The sequence below is a fragment of the Orcinus orca genome, chromosome 5, assembly GCF_937001465.1.
Source record: "Orcinus orca chromosome 5, mOrcOrc1.1, whole genome shotgun sequence".
Lineage (NCBI taxonomy): Eukaryota > Metazoa > Chordata > Mammalia > Artiodactyla > Delphinidae > Orcinus > Orcinus orca.
The window spans coordinates 141,414,346-141,434,908 of record NC_064563.1 but is presented as its reverse complement, the minus strand read 5'-3'; the positions used below and the strand labels follow the sequence as shown (position 1 = coordinate 141,434,908).

The 20,563-nt window shown below is 36.3% G+C and overlaps 1 protein-coding gene across 15 annotated transcripts in view; it reads right to left on the bottom strand.

Moving 5' to 3' along the window:
* Positions 1-20,563, bottom strand: part of DYRK1A (dual specificity tyrosine phosphorylation regulated kinase 1A) — a 145,404-nt gene that overhangs the window by 12,512 nt on the left and 112,329 nt on the right. For all 15 annotated transcript variants that reach the window (XM_033418293.2, XM_033418298.2, XM_033418292.2 and 12 more), the window contains 5 exons: positions 19,196-19,384; positions 15,645-15,792; positions 11,404-11,690; positions 8,705-8,851; positions 6,695-6,835 (listed from right to left, as the gene is read on the bottom strand). In XM_033418293.2, coding sequence (XP_033274184.2) covers positions 6,695-6,835; positions 8,705-8,851; positions 11,404-11,690; positions 15,645-15,792; positions 19,196-19,384 — 912 coding nt within the window. The remainder of the gene's footprint in view (positions 1-6,694; positions 6,836-8,704; positions 8,852-11,403; positions 11,691-15,644; positions 15,793-19,195; positions 19,385-20,563) is intronic.

Below are 20,563 nucleotides of genomic sequence, written 5' to 3'. Positions count from 1 at the left end.
CGTGCCACAGAGCAACTAAGCCCGTGCGCCACAACTACTGAGCCTGTGCTCTAGAGCCCATGAGCCACAACTACTGAGCCCATGTGCCACAGCTACTGAAGCCCGTGTGCCTAGAGCCTGTGCTCCGCAACAAGAGAAGCCACTGCAACGAGAAACCCGCACACCACGACAAGGAGTAGCTCCCGCTTGCCACGACCAGAGAAAGCCTGCACACAGCAACAAAGACCCAACGCAGTCAAAATAAATTAATTTTTTTAAAATAACTATGATAAAAAGAATTTAGTTCAAAAGTTAGGTAACGTGTGGATAGACTGGGGGGGTGTTATTTAAAACTAGTTTTTTTTCTTTTTTTCTTTTCTTTTTTTTTTTGCGGTATGCAGGCCTCTCACTGTTGTGGCCTCTCGCATTGCGGAGCACAGGCTCCAGATGCACAGGCTCAGCGGCCATGACTCATGGGCCCAGCCGCTCCGCAGCACGTGGGATCTTCCCGGACCGGGGCACGAACCCGTGTCCCCTGCATCGGCAGGCGGACTCTCAACCACTGTGCCACCAGGGAAGCCCAAAAGTATTTTTTTTAAAAAAAGATAAATTAAGTGAAAACACTAGAACTAAAAGAAATGCAGAGAATCCATTTAATGGTTTTAACAGCAGACTGGGCTCAAGAGAAGAAAAGCAATCAGTGAACTAGAAAGACAGAGCAAAGAAATTATCTAAACTAACACACAAAAAGAAAACAAAATGAATAAACCAGAGACCTCTAATAGTAAGCACTATAACATATATTTAATTGAATAATTAGCAGGAGAAGAGAGAGTGAAGCAGAACAAATATTTGAAAGGATGATGTCTGAGCACTTTCAAAAACTGATGAAAGAGATTAATCCACAGATCTAACAAACTCAGCAAACTCCATGGAGAATAAATACAAGGAAAACTATACATAAGAACCTAATAGTCAAACTGCTGAAAAATCAAACATAAAAAAAAAGCAAAAAAAAAAAGAGGTTGAACAAAAAGATCTACAAAATTCATACCAGCTTTTATATGTCATGTTTGAGCGTGTCACCCAAATTGCTTGCTTCTTTTCTCTTCCACAGAAGATCCCTGTGCTAAAGGCATTTTCCTTCTTTGTTATATCCCCAAGTTCTCTTTCTCAGCGTGAGAGCGTGCTAAGCGCAGCTTGAGAAGACCTGAGCTTGCTTTCTAGCCCTACCATTCCTTGCTGTGGTCGCCAAAGAATTTATTTAACACTCTTGAATCTCAGTTTTCTGATGTGTAAAAATGGAACTGAGAATATCTATTATTACTATCTATCGTCATCTTCTTATTGTGAGAATCAAATAAAAACATCTTAAGTTATAATAATTAAAAAAAAGCATCAAAATCAGCCAGGGGGAAGACAGAGAAATATTTCATAAAGAAAACAATGCTTAGAAAAACCATTGACTTTTCTTCAGAAACAATGTAATACAGAAAACAATGTCATTAATATATTTAAACAACTAAATTTGTTTAGGTTTACGTAAACCTAAAATTCTATATCAATTTGTAATTTCCATATCCATGGAAAATATCTTCCCAAAAACGAAGGTGAATAAAGATATTTTCAGATAAACAACTGCTGAGAGAATTCATCAGCAGAAGTTATTCACTATAAAATAAAAAGTTAAAGGAAGTTCTTCAAGCTGAAGGAACATAATACAAGACTGAAGTTGGGAACTGCAAAAAGAAATGAAAAATTCTATGGGTAAAAAGAAAAGAACTTTTTTTTTCTTTGGGGCTTGCAGGATCTTAGTTCCCCAACCAGGGACTGAACTCGGGGCTGCAGTAGTGAAAGCTCCAAGTCCTAACCACTGGACCACCAGGGAATTCCCAAAAAGAACTTTTTATTTTCTTTATTTTTTATGTACTTTTAAATCTCTTTAAAAAATCATTTTTAATTTAAGTAGTCAATGTGTTGTGAGGGTTATAACATATGTGTAAGTGATATATGATGACAAGAGACAGAAGGACTTAGATAAAAGCATGTGGTTATCACACGGTTTATAAAGTGATATAACATTTTGTTAAGTTCAACTGGTAAGTTAAAGATGCATACAGTAAAAGCAACACTAAAAATTACACACCGAAGAACAGCTAAACAGTCACTTAAGAAAAGGTGAAATAAAATACCAAAAAGTACTCAACTCAAAAGAAGGCAGTAAAGAAGGAACAGGGAACAAAGAACAGATAAAACAAATAGAATACAAATAAGGCAAAAGTCTAAAACCCAAACCCCTGAATAATTAAATAGGTTAAATATTCATTGTGAAAGGAAGATACTATTTGACTAGATTAAAAAGGATGACTCAACTACATTTTGTATACAGAAGTCATACTTCACATACAAAAGTATGAACAGGTTTACTACAGTAAAAGGGTAAAAAAACCACTATAAAAATGTTAAGAATTAAAAGGTGGTATAGCTAGAGTAATATTAGACAAAGTAGACTCAAAGACAAAAATATTATTAGAGATAAAGAGGAATATTTCTTGGTAATGAAAGACTGAATTTATCACCAAGTCCTAAAAATACTAAATAAGTATACCTATTAAGAGAGCTTCAAAAAACATAAAGCAACTGAAGGAGATGAAGACAAATTCAGTATCATCACTAAAAATGAACACTCCTCTCAGTTATTGATAAAACAAATACACACAGACAGACACAAAGTAAGGATGTAAAGATTCTCGAAGAAAGATAAGGCCAACAGGCCCATGAAAAGATGCTCAACATTGCTGATTATTAGAGAAACGCAAATCAAAACTACAATGAGGTATCACCTCACACCAGTCAGAATGGCCATTATGGAAAAGTCTATAAATAATAAATGCTGGAGAGGGTGTGGTGAAAAGGGAACCCTCCTGCACTGTTAGTGGGAATGTAAATCGGTACAACCACTATGGAGAACAGTATGGAGGTTTCTTAAAAACTAAAAATAGAGTTACCATATGATCCTGCAATCTGACTCCTGGACATATATCCAGAGAAAACTAATTCGGAAAGATACAAGCACCCCGATGTTCACTGCAGGACTATTTATTGGGTTGGCCAAAAAGTTCGTTCGTGTTTTCCTGTAACATCTTGCAGAAAAACCCGAACTTTTTGGCCAACCCAATACAATAGCCAAGACATGGAAGCAACCTAAATGTCCATCGACAGATGAGTGGATAAAGAAGATGTGGGGTGTATGTGTATATATATAGCGAAATATTACTCAGCCATAGAAAAGAATGAAATAATGCCATCTGCAGCAACATGGATGGACCTAGAGATTATCATACTAAGTGAAATAAGCCAGACAAAGAAAAATAGATCACTTATATGTGGAATCTAAAAAAAAAAGGAAAAGAAAAGAAAGATGCAAATGAACTTACTTTCAGAACAGAAACAGACCTACAGACATAGAAAACAAATTTATGGTTACCAAAGGGGAAAGGGATGGGAGGGATAAATTAGGAGTTTGGGATTAACATATACACACTAGTATATATAAAACAGATAACCAACAGGGACATACTAGATATTTTGCAATAACCTAGAAGGGAAAAGAATCTGAAAAAGAATATATATATGTATGTGTAACTGAATTACTATGCTGTACATCTGAAACTAATACAACATTGTAAATCAACTACATATACTTCAATTTAAAAAAAACTTTTAAAGGAGAGTATCTTCATAAACTTGAGGAAGGTAAAGATTTCTTAGAATACAAAAAACACTATTCATTAAAAAAAAAGAGATTAAATTTCCTGCTCATTAAAAACTACTACTAAGGAAAGAAATAGGCGAGGTGCAGTCTGAGAATACTGACATATATGTGACAAAGGACTTATATCCATTACGTGTTAAAAAAAAAAGGAATTCCTACAGCTCAACAATTAAACATCCCAATAACAAACAGGCAAAAGACTGGAAAGACTATCACAAAAAAGAAGATACACGAATGGCTAATGAGCACATGAAAAGGTGGTCACTATCATCAGTCATGGGGAAATGCAAATGAAAACCACTATATATACCCATTAGAATGGCTAAAATCAAGAAGACCAACCACATCAAATGGTGAGGATGTCATGCAACTGCAACTCTCATACCTGTGGGGATGCAAAATGATAAAACTGTGGGAAACTGTTTGCTCTTTTCTTATGAACGTAAACACACATACACCCTATGATCTGGTAATTCTACTTCTAAGTAGTGAACCCAGAGAAATGAAAATTTAAGTGTACAAAAGTTGATACAAGAATGTTCCCAGTAGCCTTATTCATAATAGTCCTAAACTGGAAACAACCCAAACATCCACTGACAGGTAAATATAAATACAGTATTTCCATTCAATGAAATACTATGAAGCAATAAGATGGAGTAACTTCTGAGACACAATATGGATGAATCTCCAAAAACAATGTCTGTTAAGTGAAAGAAACAAAGTAATAAATACTATACAGATCCCATTTACATGAATTTTTCCTATGAATAGTCAAAACTAACCTATGATGACAGAAATCAGAAACTGAGGGTGAGATGACAGAAAAGGATATAAGAGGTGGTGGAAGTACTTACTCTATGCCTTGTTTTAGGTAGTGGATATATACTGTTGTATTTAAAAGTTAAAAAGTTAGAACACTTAAGATACTCATCTTACTGTGTATAAATTATACTTCAACAAAATGGTATCGTTTATACTCTTAATTCTTCATCCCCCTTCCCCACCAAAGGAAAAAAATAGATAGTAGGTATGGATTTCATTACTAGGAAGCTAAAATGGGCCCTTGAAACATAAAATGAGAAATTAAAAATAAAATCACTAAGGAAATAAAGCAAACAAATATACCCAATGATGGTGCATGCACACCTGTTTATACTTATGGTTAAAATCCCTAGTGCATCGTTACAATGTAACCATTTGGTTATGGATTTGATTTTTTTGTTGCTGAAAATTTATTTCTATTCAAAGAGAAGTAATTATCTTACACTTTAAAAAATAAAGTTTCTTAAGTCAGCTGCTTAATTGCAGCTAAAGAAAACCTCAAATAATCTATGGTTAATTAATATGTATTAAATGTGGGTCAAGATACTCACTTTCAATTTTAAGGGAAAAGATTTAACTACTCTTTTCTGAAATGTCCCCCCTAAACAATTTAAAATAATTATACCTGAATTTTGGAGAAATGATAGGTTACAACTCATTGTGACTTAACTGTGGTTTTATAAGGCAGAGATTAGGGAAATGGAATGAGATGAATGTTTCATTTAGAAAAAGGAAAAAAAAACAGCAGCAGCAGAAGAAAAAAAAAAACTTCAAAGTGGAAAAAGAAGTGGTAGCCTGTACTGCAGAGAGATAAAAACATAAAGAAGGCTTCACATCCTCCATGCTAATTAAAATCAACTGGTAGGAGCAACCTTGAATGCTGCAGAAGCTAAGGATTCCTAGGCTGTGTTTTGGTTCAATGGGAAAAGGGGCCATGACTGATAAAGCTATGTGGACAAAGGCAAAAGGATTCAGGATGTCTGCTTGGTATTTTCCATCCCTTCCTTATGGGGAGTAGGCATAATTTAGCTGCCAGATATTACAATGCCTGGAACTTCAGAGAATAAGGCAAAATGCAGTAAGTTACAAATCAGTTGTGAAAGATAGTTATATATATATATATTATTTTTTTTAATATTCTTAAAAAAAAACCCATTTGATATTAAAAGTTAAGACTCCATAGCTGAAGGTGAATTACAGCACATAAGCATCATCTTCAATTCACTGGAAATGACACCTGGTGGCAGCATCGCTAAAACGCAAGGGCAAAATTAAAAGTGTAGCAAAAATAAAATCTAAGTGTTGAAACGCAAAAACTACAATCACAAGGTGTCTGGTATATGTATCATATACAATCACAGATTTATAGATTATTTTCATCTTATACTAGAAACAAGCTAGATTACAAAACATATGATTATTTTCAGATATATAAAACAAAGATGTAAATCAAGATGCAAAACTGTTATCATTTACTATTAAACTGACACAGTTTAGGTCTCTGAAAAAAGTTCTCAGATAAAAGAAAATTACTAAAACGTACCTAACGTGTTTAAAAACCTCACTTAAATTTTAAAGATTTTGGAGATGTGAAACTCCTGTTACCCAAGCTAGGAATCTGAAATCTATCAAAGCACCATTTAGTCAGTTCATATTCTTGTCACAAACTGCTTAAGAATCCTTTTCTCTCATCTGAACTTAAAAAAAAAAAAAAAAAAAAAGCCATTTACTGCAATTATGACTTCCACTGTTCACAGCTGCAGTATTGTTTACTGTGACTTCACTACGTACTCAAACTATGAGAAACAAAGGTCAAACTTACTAATTCTACTGTGGAAACAAGGCACGGTGATTTGATCAGCTACCTCAAAAGGCAGACATACAGTTTCAAAATGAAGCCTTAAAGATCACTAAGCAAACACTGGTCCATACAGATAGTTCAGGTCAAACTCTATAACCAACTTACGAAGAAAATATACATACCTAAGTTATCAATGGAACTACTGTTAATAACTGACTTCAGCAACACTGATTTCAAGTAAATACAAAATGCGCTATATAAAGACAGCTCAGTAAAAGAAATAACAAAGGCTCAAAAAAATTATTTCCCTATTTTACCCGTTTTCCATCTTTGGTCTTCTTTAAGTTCCAAGTGCCATCTGGCAACTTCTCAAAGAACTTTCTTGCTTTTGGTGCTTGGTCAAGAATATGAGCAGGTGGAATACCCAGAACTTCCACTATTTTATTCATCTGATCTACCTGTATTAAAAATAAAAACAAAACACCTGTAATTTCTACTGTAGGACATCCTATCTGTGCTCATCCATCCATTCATTCATTCATAAATTAGAAATAAATAAATCGAGGATCTCCTGTGTGCTGGGCACTCCTCAGGGCAGTAAGCATAGAATAATGAACAAAAGAGATAAAGTCCCTGCCCTCCTTGAGCCCCACACTCCACAGAGGGGAGGGCACACAATGAAGCAAACACGTACATCCATGGGATGGCAGGTGGTCACGGATACAATGGAGAGTAAGGAAATGACTGGAGGGAGTTTTAAAGTTTAAGTTTTGGGAGAATTTTAGTTAAATAATCACACAGAGAAAAAAAAAAACCCAAAGGCTTAAAAGTGTGGACCCAATAAAAGTATTTTTTTTAAGTGCAGATTAATTCACTCAAATACTGAGCGTCTACTATATGCTGGAAACCATGCCCACTAGAACACAGCAATAAACAAAACAAAAATCCCTGCCCCAAAGTCTGTGTTGTAGAGGAAGAGATCACCAAGAAGCAAATACATATCAGGTGACCACTAAGAACCATGGAGAAAATTAAAAGGGGATGGAGAGTGAGAAGGGCACTGCAACTTAAAATAGGGTGTCACGAAAGGCTTCCCCGAGAAGGTGACGTGAGAGCAAAAACATGAAGGCCGCAAGGGCAGGAGCAAGAGCACTCCAGGCACGGAGCAAAGAATGAACGTAAGGGCCCTGGTACAAGCCTGTGGTTCGTTCGTAGGGAGAGAGAGAGAGAGCTCTGAGAGAGAGCTGTGTGTGCCGGGCCGGGAGACGGCAGGGGCGGGGCGGGGCGGGGCGGGGCGGGGCAGGACAGCAGGGAGAGGTGGAGAGAGAACAGGAGACAGAGGGAGTAAGGGATTTTCAAGCTACTCAAAAGGACTGGCTTTCACCATGAGTGAGATGGAAGCCACTGAAGTTTCAGATGCTCCTAATATTGTTTAAGCCCATGAAAAAGGTACTATTACCTTTATATTATTTATTATTAAAAGAAAACCAAAGACACACTTATGGCAGCTCTGCCAAAAAGTAGCTCACTGGCTAGAGTGAAGTGAATTAAAAGGAAGGAGGAAGGGACACGTTTCTGGCACTATTTACTGACAGTTGTATAACCCAGTTCAAGTCATGAAATTTCATTAGTCTTTCTTTTCTCACGTATAAATGAATGGACTGATCACAATCTGCAATGGTTAACTTTTCTTTAAAAAACAAAACACAACAGGATCCCACAAGCAAACAGTTTTAAAACCAATGAAAGCCCATTCCTCTGACTGTAAGGGAGCTTGGCCTCCCTCTCCCTTGCCCTCCCTCCTCCCAGGCACCGCCTCTGACCTTCAAAAATCTTCTAAGAACACAGAATAAACACCTGTGGACTCGCTCTGAAATTCTATAGTCCTAATTTACCCTGAATTATTCAGACCAAATATTCATCAACCTTACTAGTCATCATTTACTTTAATTTCAAATCATACTCTCAAAATTTACAGTCACGTTTACACTGTTTTTAGGGTGGTCCTCATTTCTTCATTATCATCTTTTTCTGTTCTTATACTTAAAATCTGTAAAATTTATACCAAAATACTTAACATTTTCTAATCTAATTTATTGCTCTCCTCCACTGGCAGATTGAAAGATCTCGCTTCCCGTCTCACAATTCTAAACTCACCGTTACATAATTGAAAAAAAATTTTAAATGGATAAAATAAGTTCAGAACTGACCTAACACTTGAATGATTAAAGTTGGTAAATAGACATCTTTTCCTAAAAACAACTTTCAGATTATACTGTCAGAGACTGAAAACAAAAACAGAATTTTTAAAGCGATCCATCATATACCTCATTGGCTCCACTGAACAGAGGTTCTCCAGTGTGCATTTCAACCAAAATACACCCAAGGGACCACATGTCAATAGCAAGGTCATAAGGCATTCCCAGTAGCACCTCTGGAGACCGATAAAAGCGACTCTGAATATATTGGTATATCTGAAATATATTTCAAAATAGTATTAATTCCAAAACAAGTTTTGTTTAACTGTGGTCAACAATGAATTAAGAACACAAGTCTAATATTAACAGCAAAAAATAACTGGGTTATTAGAGTTCCATTTACTGATTTCAACATTAGACTATGAATACTGTTTAAAGAACTAAACGTTTCAAGGGAGTGGTAAATCTGTGAAATGAAAAAAAAATATATATATATATATATAATTCAAGCCCTTTCATTTAGTTCAATCCTAACCGGTAACCAAGATATAGCTTAAACAATTATGCCTTATTAGAAGAAAATATTATTGAGAACAATTTATCTCCCTATTATTCTTTCCTGCTATGGCTGGTACTTGGTTTACCATTAATTTAATAGCTAAATTGTATCTAAATTAACCTGAAAGACTTTTTTCAGGTTAATTCAAAGCATTAAGAAAGACTCAAACTCAGTACAATGTAATTGAAATTTCAGACATCTGTACTGTACTAGTCTCACAGATAAATCTAGAAACACTGCCACATAAAGATTCAATTGGGTGTCCTTTCTGACTGATCACTTCTCTACCCTGTCCTCCTCCATCTCATTCTAAGACTTCTTAGAAAAAGAAATCTTGAAATGGATTATTTTCGATGAAGTAATCTGAGATGTCTTCAGAGACCAATTCATCTTCACCTGGCCATTTAAAATTTATATCTAGAAAATACTACAAAAGCAAAGATAGTTTTACTTAAAAAGGGGAGAGAAACAAACAAAATCCTCCTACCCAAACTCCCTAACTTAACACTCAAACAAGGCAGCCAGCAGCATGGAGCCGCTTCTCACGAAAGCTTCTGTGACCTCCACAACTCCAGCCAAATCTGAGAACCATCCCATGCCTCCACTAGCAGGTCAGCTCAACCTTAAGGCCTGCTCAGAGTGAAGAAAGCCTAACTGAAAGGGACCAGGAAGAAGTATTACATTTCCAAGTTTTTATAAGCCAATGGCATCGTGAAGCCCAAAGACTCCCTACTACTGAGACTTATTTCCCAGCTTAGGAAAGGAAGTTTGTCACCTACCTATCCAGCTGCTTAAAGCAGTAGTTGGGTTATCTACAAGCCTGTGTGTGCCAGGATCGTCTGAGAAACTTTTTTTGAAACATACTTGCCCTGCCACCTTCTAACACTGAGCCAGCAGACCTAGAATAGGGCCACTGCACGTCTGTTTTGGAAATGACTTCCCATGGGATTCTGATACACTCACATAGTTAAAAAACTCACTGAGCTAGAGGTATAGCTGTTTCACTTTGGCTGGAGAGAGATAGTAGTGCTTGATATCATGGCGGCATATATGATTTGGTTTAAATAGGAAAAAATTTTACAAGTCTAAAATCTATTCAAATGACTCTCAAGATGGGCACATATTTTCCATTTACAATATACTTGATCCCTATTAACAACTATGAGCATCTTTTGATTTTCAGAGGCATCTGAAACTTTGCTTCCTATTCCTTCCATTTTTAAAAAGTATTTCAATGTAGCATTGCTACCATAAGATAATTTTCAGAAAATAACAAAAAGACAATCTTGTTAACTGACCATAAACCTTCATGATTAAATTAACCTACTGTATTTAAAAGCTGGAATAAAGTTGGATAGGAAATTTCACTAATTTGGAAAAACAAGAAATGGAAAGCCAATATGAAATAGGAATATCTCCATGTTAGTTATGTTTTTACCTTTTTTTTTTAAGAAATGCAGTTTCAATACTTACAAGTAAATAGGAACAACATTTTAAATGAATAAAGTATTATCAAATGGTGACCCTAGTTGGTTTCAAGAAGAGACCATCCTATAACTTCTATTTTATATGCAAAACACTGTTAGAGTAGCTTTCATAATGCTAGAAAGATCCGTAGGAAAAATTTGCTTTCCTAAAATCAGCTAAACCTAAATCTATTTACTGCTATGGACATGTCTGTTTTTAGCACTCTAAAGAAAACTAGTTCGGTGTCATAATTTATAAAACAAAAAAAAGATTTAAACTTATTTATCAAAACAAGTATGTCTATCAACCTAGTAATTTACACTGTATCACTGTGTGTAATGTAAAATTACCTGCATTTTTTTTTACCCATCAGCTTTTGAGGAAAAACATTTATCTCGACCTATATTTAGAGAAATATTTTACAGCAAGGAGTCAATGTTCTATTATTGGAATTTCCCCAAATTTATACTAAGGACCTCTATTTGGGAAATATAGTTACAACAAATCACCTAATATTTAATATATCCATCCCCTCTTTTCTCTTAGACTTTTAGTATACACATAATTTTTTAAGTTAAACTTTAAAAAACTAATACCTTCTAATTCAAAGTTTACTATTTGCATTTTAAAAGGTATTTCCCAAAATAGGTATCAACACAAGGTGATTCAAGTGCTGCATTTTAAAGATAACCATCCTGTAATTACCTCCAAATTGTATACAGATTAATAACATTTCAAGTATCTACTTACAGTCTTTTAACCTAATTCTAATTTTAATTCACAAGTCCTGAAATATACTTACCCTCTGCCCCAGCTGACAAGAACTGCCAAAGTCAACAATCTTGATTGCACTGCGTTTGGGGTTACAAAGAAGGATATTCTCAGGTTTTAGGTCACAGTGAATGATACTAAGTTCTGGAGTCGCAAGGAAAAGCAGTGCAGTGCACATTTGCTGTGCAAACTTTCGTGTTAGGTTCAAAGAGACACCTCGAAAATTGGTGTTCCTCAACAAGTCATAGAGGTTGTAGGACAGCATTTCAAAAACTAAACAGAGGTGGTTTCGAAACATAAAGTGGCGTTTTAAATGCACTGAAAGAGAAAAAAGTTTCATTTTAAATTATACATACCAATAAAATGAGAATAACATGCACATGAACTCTCCAACAATCTGTAACATGACAATGTCAAATGCAGAGTGAAAATCAAGTTAAAATCTGGAGATCAGCATTCTGCACTAAACAGCACATTCTTTAATCAGTTAAGAATATCTAAATTGTTCATCTGCTGAATTAATATATTAGTGTATAGTGTCTGCCAATATGCAATATAATGCAAGAAGTACCACCAAAATGCCTTGCTTAAAAAAAAATTAAGTCAGGTATGAAAACGCAAGTAGCAAACTGACAAAGAGTACTGAGAATACTTTGATAATTTTATCATCACTGGTAAGAGAAAACACGTTGTACTCCCTGAAAGCCCTACCTCACAACTTCATCTAAGCTCCATCCACTGGGATGTCCAGCTTGTGACGATGCTGTACTTGGCAGCCCTCTCTGGGAAGGCTTTGATACACATACACAATCTGCTTTGCTGAGCCTTAGATTTCACTAGTGATTTTCTGAAACAATTGTCAAAGGAAGACAGGTTTTTTTTTCTTTTGGGCAAATACAGCAAAGGCTCGAAAATCACATTGCAAGGTACTAGAGTTCATAATCAAGGCATCTGATTATGTTCATCAAACTGGTACATAGGACATCCTGTCCAAGACTGAAGGTTTGGGAAAACTTCAAAATAAAGCTCAATCACAAGAAATTGTGAGTAGGCTTATGAATGGGGAAAGTCTAATAGAATACATTACTTGGTATCACTACTGATCCTCTAAAAAGGCTTAATCGTCGACAAACTGCTTCGAAAAGTTGTGCTTTAAGTATTAACACTGACTTCACATCAGATGAAGTCATTCAATAAAGTAAAGAACTGCCCTTCACTATAAAAATTCTTACACACACCAAACTGAGCACCTATAACTCAACTGGAACGACATAAAAACAACCATTTGTCAAGGCTACCTTCATTTTGGTCTTTTAGTATCATTTAAAACAGAGGTTTCTCTACAGATTTATCTGGAATAACTAGGACAGTATTCAATGTCTGGTCCCTGAGAAAGGGGATACATTGTGTTGTCCTGGTAGGAGCCCTGAACTGTCTCCCTGGAAGCACTGCATGTCAATATAGCTTTTAGATCATTCCTGATACACGTGATCTAAAATTAGGATAAATAACACAACTACTACATGGCTCTATAGGAGTCCATAGTACAACTCAACTCTCACCAACAGTTACATAAGAATGTATAACATCTGTTCTTAATCACTGAGTTCATAGGTTTAAAATTAAGAACATAGCTCCATGTGACATAAGACACCCCAGAGACATGGTCCAAACAAGAGTTCTGACCTGGTTAAGCAGCAGCCGCAAAAGGAATGCAAAAGGTAACTGATGTCAGAATTCAAACGTGATTATGACAATCCCTCTAAGAAGCTGTGATTAGAATATTCTTCCAATGGAAGATCAATCCACTCAATTCCACTAATTCATCATTCATTTACTAAGTATCTATAATGTGCTGAGCACTAAAGACACTGTCAAAGAAAGCTCAAACACAAGTATATACATTAAGTTTTTTTAAACTGAACTTTGGGGAGAACAGACGGTTGGCAAGACTTTGTTCTACACTTAAACTGAATGTTCTTTTAACTAGACCGTGGCAGGTACCAAATAATCCAGATAAGAAATTATGCTATGTGGTAAAAAAAGTAAGAGTTTTTAGAAGTTCAAAGACTTAAAGACTATACAACTCATGAGACTAAATTATATTGATCAAATCACTTCAAAATTAAGTTATTTACGTTATAAAAGAGCAATACAACTTCCAGACACCTTAAATTTAATGTACCAACTCTACTGCCATGGCTGTGTCTAAATCTAAAGTTCTTTTTGCTTGTTTTCCAATATAGAAACTCAGTTTCTTAAGACACTGTGCATGAATTCACCTTCTTCCTAAATAAGAACCTTTAAAAACAAAAAAAACTCATCCAAAAGAATATCTGTAATAACTGATGCAATTAATGATCATTAAAGTCAGTTTATTAGAAACAAAAATGACAGCCATTATTATAACATAACCAAGTAGCTAACATTTCGTGTTTTCTTTCAACAAGGCAGAAATAAATTGTTGTAGTAATGCTATCAACGTTTTCTCTACTACTTAAGCAAAAATTCAAAATAAAACAAGAGTGAGAAAGAAGAAAAAGGGAGGTATGTTTAGAGACTGTAAGTCTAAGGACTGCATCCTTAGAATGTCCTTCTTGGCCTCCTAAGCCCCTTGAACGGAAATGTGCTCACCTTACACTAAGCTGTAACTGAAAGTGAACAGCAAACATGCAGTAAGTGTGAAAAGACTTGAAATACAAATGTTATTACTGTGGGTTTTATCAGACATCTACAGAGAAGGCACTAAGGAAGAAAAATTAATAGTATAAGCTCATTTTATTGCAACAATGAGGAATGAAGGGTGTTTCATAAATGAAATTTAATCTGAATATGTGAACCTTACACCTTTAAACATCAATTTTTTTGTTTCTGTTATTTTGGGGGGACTAAAGAACCATAATGCCCTCCCTTCATTTCTTTTTTTTTAAAAAATAAATTTATTTATTTTTGGCTGTGCTGGGTTCTTCGTTGCTGCACGCCGGATTTTTCTCTAGTTGTGGAGAGCAGGGGCCACCCTTTGTTGCGATGCATGGGCTTCTCATTACTGTGGCTTTCCTTGCTGCGGAGCACGGGCCCTAGGCACACATGCTTCAGCAGTTGCAGCATGCGGGCTCAGTAGTTGTGACTCACGGGCTCTAGAGCACAGGATCAGTAGTTTTGGCGCACGGGCTTAGTTGCTCCGCGGCATGTGGGATCTTCCCGGACCAGGGCTTGAACCCGGGTCCCCTGCATCAGCAGGCAGATTCTCAACCACTGTGCCATCAGGGAAGCCCTCTCCTCATTTCTTAAAAAGGAGTTTGCTAATAAAACTTAACCTCATATGTTTTTCAGGTAAAGTTAGCATTTCTGAAGGTGAGCTGCTAATACATGCCTATAAAACAGTCTGTAATTAATTGACCCTAAGGTCTCTATCTTAAAATTGACATCATTTTGTGTTTACAGTTGGCAGCAATTTGTTTCCTGGTGGCACATAAAATTATGGTGTCTTAGATTTGATTAAGAATAGTATTAAAGAATGTATAATCAGAAGATGTTTTATCCATATATCAATTGGCCCTAGACTTAACTATTTTCATAATTCTTCTGTCTCCTCTTTTTGTATTCAGAAGAAACACCATACGACAATGAAATAAACACAAGCTCTGGAGTTAGGCAGAGGTAGGTTCAGACCCTAGCTCCAAGAGCCCTGGGACCTTGGGTATGTTACTCTTTGTACAAACTACCTGTAATATAAGGATTTACCACCTTCCTTTCAGGACTGCTATGGTTACAGATGATGGAAGAAAACCACAAGGAATATGGTAGTAGTTCAAGAAATGTTGGCTACTATTTCTTGAGGAAGAACCTGAGATCTTGGCTCAGACATTCCAAAAATGGTTCTGTAACCATTAACAACATATTAGCTCACTTCTAATTTCTGAGCTATGTTAGAAATGGTTAAAGTTAACACAAAGTGGCCTCTCTATATAAACATGCACCATTAAAGCAAACAAATGACACTTGTAAGTTTGAAAAACAAAAAAAAAACAACAAAAAAAGACACTATTCTCATTTGTTTTTATACTATATACCACCTAGAATGCACGTACCCGAAGATGTAAAATATTACTGCCAGATCAAGTAACGTGTATAAATCTATGCCCTCCAACAGAAATAACTGAATTTTTACCCAATCACTAAGATAAAATCAACATATATTCATACAAAAATAACTCAAATTTGTGGTCTGGGTTAGGGCGCACTGCTTTCTTTGCCTGTTTGTTTGTTTACCTATGTAGTATTTCATTTCAGTGTCATGTTTGTTCATGAGCTCAAGAAGTCGCACTTCTATCTGGGCTTGATTCAGAAAAGCCTTCTTGTTCTTTATTATTTTAATGGCGACCCATTCTTGCTCCACACGATCATACGCCTTTACAACCTAAAAGAGAAAAAAGACAGATGATACCTATTTCATTAATGAACAATTTAACAAGTTTACAGTTCAGCTTAATTGTACATTTATCTAATTCCCCTTTTTCTGACCTTCCTAATTAAAAGAGATCCTATTCGTTTCCATTCAACAGCATCCATTTACTATTTTATTGTCACTTTAAGTCATTTTTCAAATGGATTTCTTCTGCATCCTTACAGTATTTCTAAACATCCACAAAATAGATAACTTTCTTAAAATCAGATTAACTATTTTCCTCCTTCAGAAATAAATTATGAATCTTGACAAGTGCTTTGGGGTTTTTTACCTTTCTTACTAAATAACATTATAAAACAATTCTTCTAACTATTCTTTTAGTAAGAGAAAAACCTGGTTTAAATCCCAAGCATATGTGTGAGATACTTAAAAGGTTCTAAGTCATCTGAAAAATGTAGATAACTTTCTAAATGTGACTTAGATTTTCACAGATAAAAACTTAGGCATACCAGAAGAATTAGTTTACAGTTATTCAATTTAAAAAATATCAAAAACAAATAACCAGGAAAAAAGTTTAAAATGCCATAATTAGGGGATTCTGAGTTTTAAAATGAGAAGGAAACTGAAACATTCATGTGCAAATCACCATGCATACCTCTCATTTAAAATTTTACTCATTTAAAACAAGTTTCACACTATTAATAAATTTATACAAAAATCAGGAAATACACAGATAAAACTATATCTCTACAAATCAGAAACTGCTATAAGTGATTAAATATTATATTTATAATATTACAAATAGTCTGAATAGATAATAGTTTTAGATACATTTTCTAGCATATTCAGAAAGTACAGAGATGCAGGTAGAACTCCAAGTGATTCCAATGTGTTGGCTGAGTACCACTGGATTAGAGGAAGAGAATGGAATGCATGGTCCAAGATCACATCAGTCAAGGTTACTGTCAATCATAGATCATAAATCATTCAGCTGAAATCAAACTTGGAATGAAACGTGCAGTATCTCTGGTTTCACCCAATTCTAAAAAAATACTATCTATTGTCTTTTAAATCAGAGGCGACCCATGTAAACATCTGACCAAGTGCTTCTGATATTCTTCTGTTTCACTGACCATATTGACTGTACCAAGAGTTGCAGTTCAGTGCCCAGATCCTAACGGTCTCCAGGACAAAGGCCACTAACATGGACTCAACTATTTACTGACTTAGCAAATAGTTAACTTGCTCAATGCTAAAGCAATGATCTGCAACCCCGAATATCACACATTCAGTAGGGTGTTTTCAAAAATACCCATGCCCAGAATCCAGTCACAGAGACTCTGATTTAACTGCTTGGAGCCTAAGTATCCATCCTCCCCTCCCCACCCCACCCCCAATCCCCAAAGCTCCCTGGAGACTTTCAAAGTGCAATCAGGATTGATGACCACTGGCTTAAGAAATGAAGAAGCTGCTTCTCTGACAAGGATCTGGCAGAGGATTTAGAGGACGTCTGACCAAGTCGGTAAGGAAGACTTTATCTGGTGAGTGACAGGTCCTGACCCTGAACACACCTCAGCCTAGGAGAAAGGCATCAGTCAGTCTGATCTGGTAAAATGGATTTTGATGTCAAATAGGCCTATGTTTTCACAGGTTTACTATGCTGACTTGCTCTTAGGAATCAGAGTATGAGAAAATTAAAGGGGAGGGGAAAGATCACGGTGAGCTCAAAGACTGAGTATTTAAGGAAAACTAAGTTTAGAGAACAGGCCGTACAGCCACAGTTTTCATGGTGGACATCACAGAAGTTTGAAAAGCGTCCTGTTGAGAGCAACTGCCTAAACGCTGGTGTAATTTTGAAGGTGGACATGACAATCACTCTATCCAGGGTGTTCACGGCCTTACTTAAAAGGTAGAGGCCTCAGAAATGCCTTTCCTTAAAAAGCTCTCAAAGAGAAGCAGAAGCTGCTTCTGACAAAAAGTAATCCTTTCTTAAAGAGGGACTCCCCACACACTGAGAATCCCCTGACTCAGGAGAAAAAGAGGTTACAAATCAAGGGGAAAGGCCCTGAATTACGTATAATTACAAAAATTCTGTGAAATCATGGACAGGGGCAAATGTATTATACATGGGACACCAGGGCCTGGTAGAGCCACACCAGAGTCAGGGGTCTTCTAAGAAGCTTGTTCATATTTCCCTATAGGTTTAATAGCTTGATCTGTCTGGGTCTAGAGCTGTAGCTGCTACTGGCCTGTAGTATACTTTTTGTCCTAAGCATGATCAGACTGACACATGATGAATTTTTCCTCACAGGTTGAAAAGAGGCATGCTTTGCTTTCACTCAGGGCAGGAACAGGTAAGTAAGAGTGTATGCAGGTTCCATAGTTTTAGACAAACCAAAAACAACCTCCAAAATCCAAAATATTGTCCAAGTCAAAAGAAGTATTTGGATTAGAAATTATAGTAACTGACTTGCTGCACAAAAGCTACGAGGCAAAGGAGGCTGGGATTAACAGTAAATCATACCTCAAACAAAAAGGCTCTGTGACTTGATGAGATAAGATAGGGAGATTTACACATGGGAACAGCTGGGGGATCCACTGCCAGAGAAAAGCTTTTTAAAAGTGCAAGGAAGAAGGTCTGACAGCTCTTAGTCTGGGCACAGCTGATGTAAGAGGCTAATGTAGTTAGGGTTTGTGCTTTGTATTGGGATAGGGTGGGCACGTGAGGAGAAGAGAGCTGTGGGTGGAGAGAAGAGACTAGGAACGAACAAAAAACCAGGTCCACTGGAGTTCCTCCCTCACTCTTCCGGGTAGAAGCGGCCTGAACGACCCCACCCATCGGAACAATGCCAATCACAATATTAGCAACGCTGATGCCATGAGGACTTAAGAGGAGACCCTGGAGACCCTCTGCCCATTTAGAGGCCTGACGGAGCTAGAAGAGGAGCTGAGGAAAAACTTAGGGCACAGCCCCTGGTGTCCCAAGTCTCCAAAGAAGCGAGAGGACATGTGCTGTGCCAGCTGAAAATGGTAATTTTGTTCTCTGTGAGGAGGAGTATCCGACAGGAAGGTAATTATCTCTCTCATACATAACGACGAACCATCCAGAGACTAAAAACCCCACATGAAAGAGGCAATACTGTCTATTAGTGATTAAAATCAACCACTTAGTATTAGTAAAATAACTACTTGATAGCTATAGAAAGTTTTTTTTTAAAAAGTCTAATGGCGTTTTTATAGCTGATGCAGTTTTCTTACCTTTACAGAAAACTATAATAACCCAAATACTTACATATCCGTTGTTTAGATCTATTTGCAAATATTAAAAGTGTACTACTGAGAAAAGGCTATAGTAACATGATTCACTAAGGAGTTCTTTCTAATTTATGAAATTCAGCATCTTCCATTAAATTACCTGTCCAAAGGAACCTTTGCCTATCAAGGAGTCAATTTCGTAACGATCCATCCACTTTTCTCCGTTTTTTACAATATAATCATAGTTATCATCATCATAACCATCATTGTAAACCTTCCGCTCCTTCTTATGACTAGAATCGTCTCCCTGGCCCTGCTGGTGTCTTCGCTTCTTTTTTGCATAGTAAACCTGAAATGAGAAAATAGTGTTAGCTGTGCAATGAAAAATTATTGGGGACGGGGAGCAGTGAGGGCACCATATGTCGAGTACATACAAGACACATCTGCTATCAGTAGGAAACTGATGAATTTTTATTCTTTATAACACACACAAAAATAAAATAAATAATTTTCTATAGTTGCTACTGGAATTACAGAATAACACTGATATATAACAAATGAAAAATATCTACAGTAAAATTCACTTTAGAATTATACTGTTTATACATTTTTTAAATAGGAGATGTTACGTGACCACGCCAAAGTCTCCCACTCAAGAAGAGTAACAGGACCTGATTCATATTTATTTTCTAAACTAAGGTATAATTTATATACAGTGAGATGGTATAGGTCTTAGAGAAATGCAAATCAAAACCACAATGAGGTATCACCTCCCACCATCATCAAAATGGCCATCATCAGAAAATCTACAAACAGCAAATGCTGGAGTGGGTGTGGAGAAAAGGGAACCCTCTTGCACTGTTGGTTGGGAATGTAAACTGATACAGCCACTATGGAGGACAGTATGTAGGTTCCTTAAAAAACTAAAAACAGAACTACCATATGACCCAGCAATCCCACTACTGGGCATATACCCAGAGAAAACCATAATTCAAAAAGACACATGCACCCCAATGTTCACTGCAGCACTATTTACAACAGCCAGGTCATGGAAGCAACCTAAATGCCCATCGACAGACAAATGGATAAAGATGACGTGGCACATATATACAATGGAATATTACTCAGCCATAAAAAGGAACGAAGTTGGGTCATTTGTAGGGACGTGGATGGACCTAGAGACTGTCACGCAGAGTGAAGAAAGTCAGAAAGAGAAAAACAAATACTGTATATTAACGCATATTTGTGGAACCTAGAAAAATGGTACAGATGAACCAGTTTGCAGGGCAGAAACAGACACAGATGTAGAGAACAAACGTATGGACACCAAGGGGGGAAAGCGGCGAGGGGTGGGGGTGGGGGTGGTGGGATGAATTGGGCTATTGGGACTGACAATGTATACACTGATGTGTATAAAATGGATGACTAAAAAGAACCTGCTGTATAAAAAAATAAATAAAATTCAAAAAAAAAAAGAGTGTATAATATGAAGGACTTTGGGGAAAATGTATACGCTGATGTAATCAAC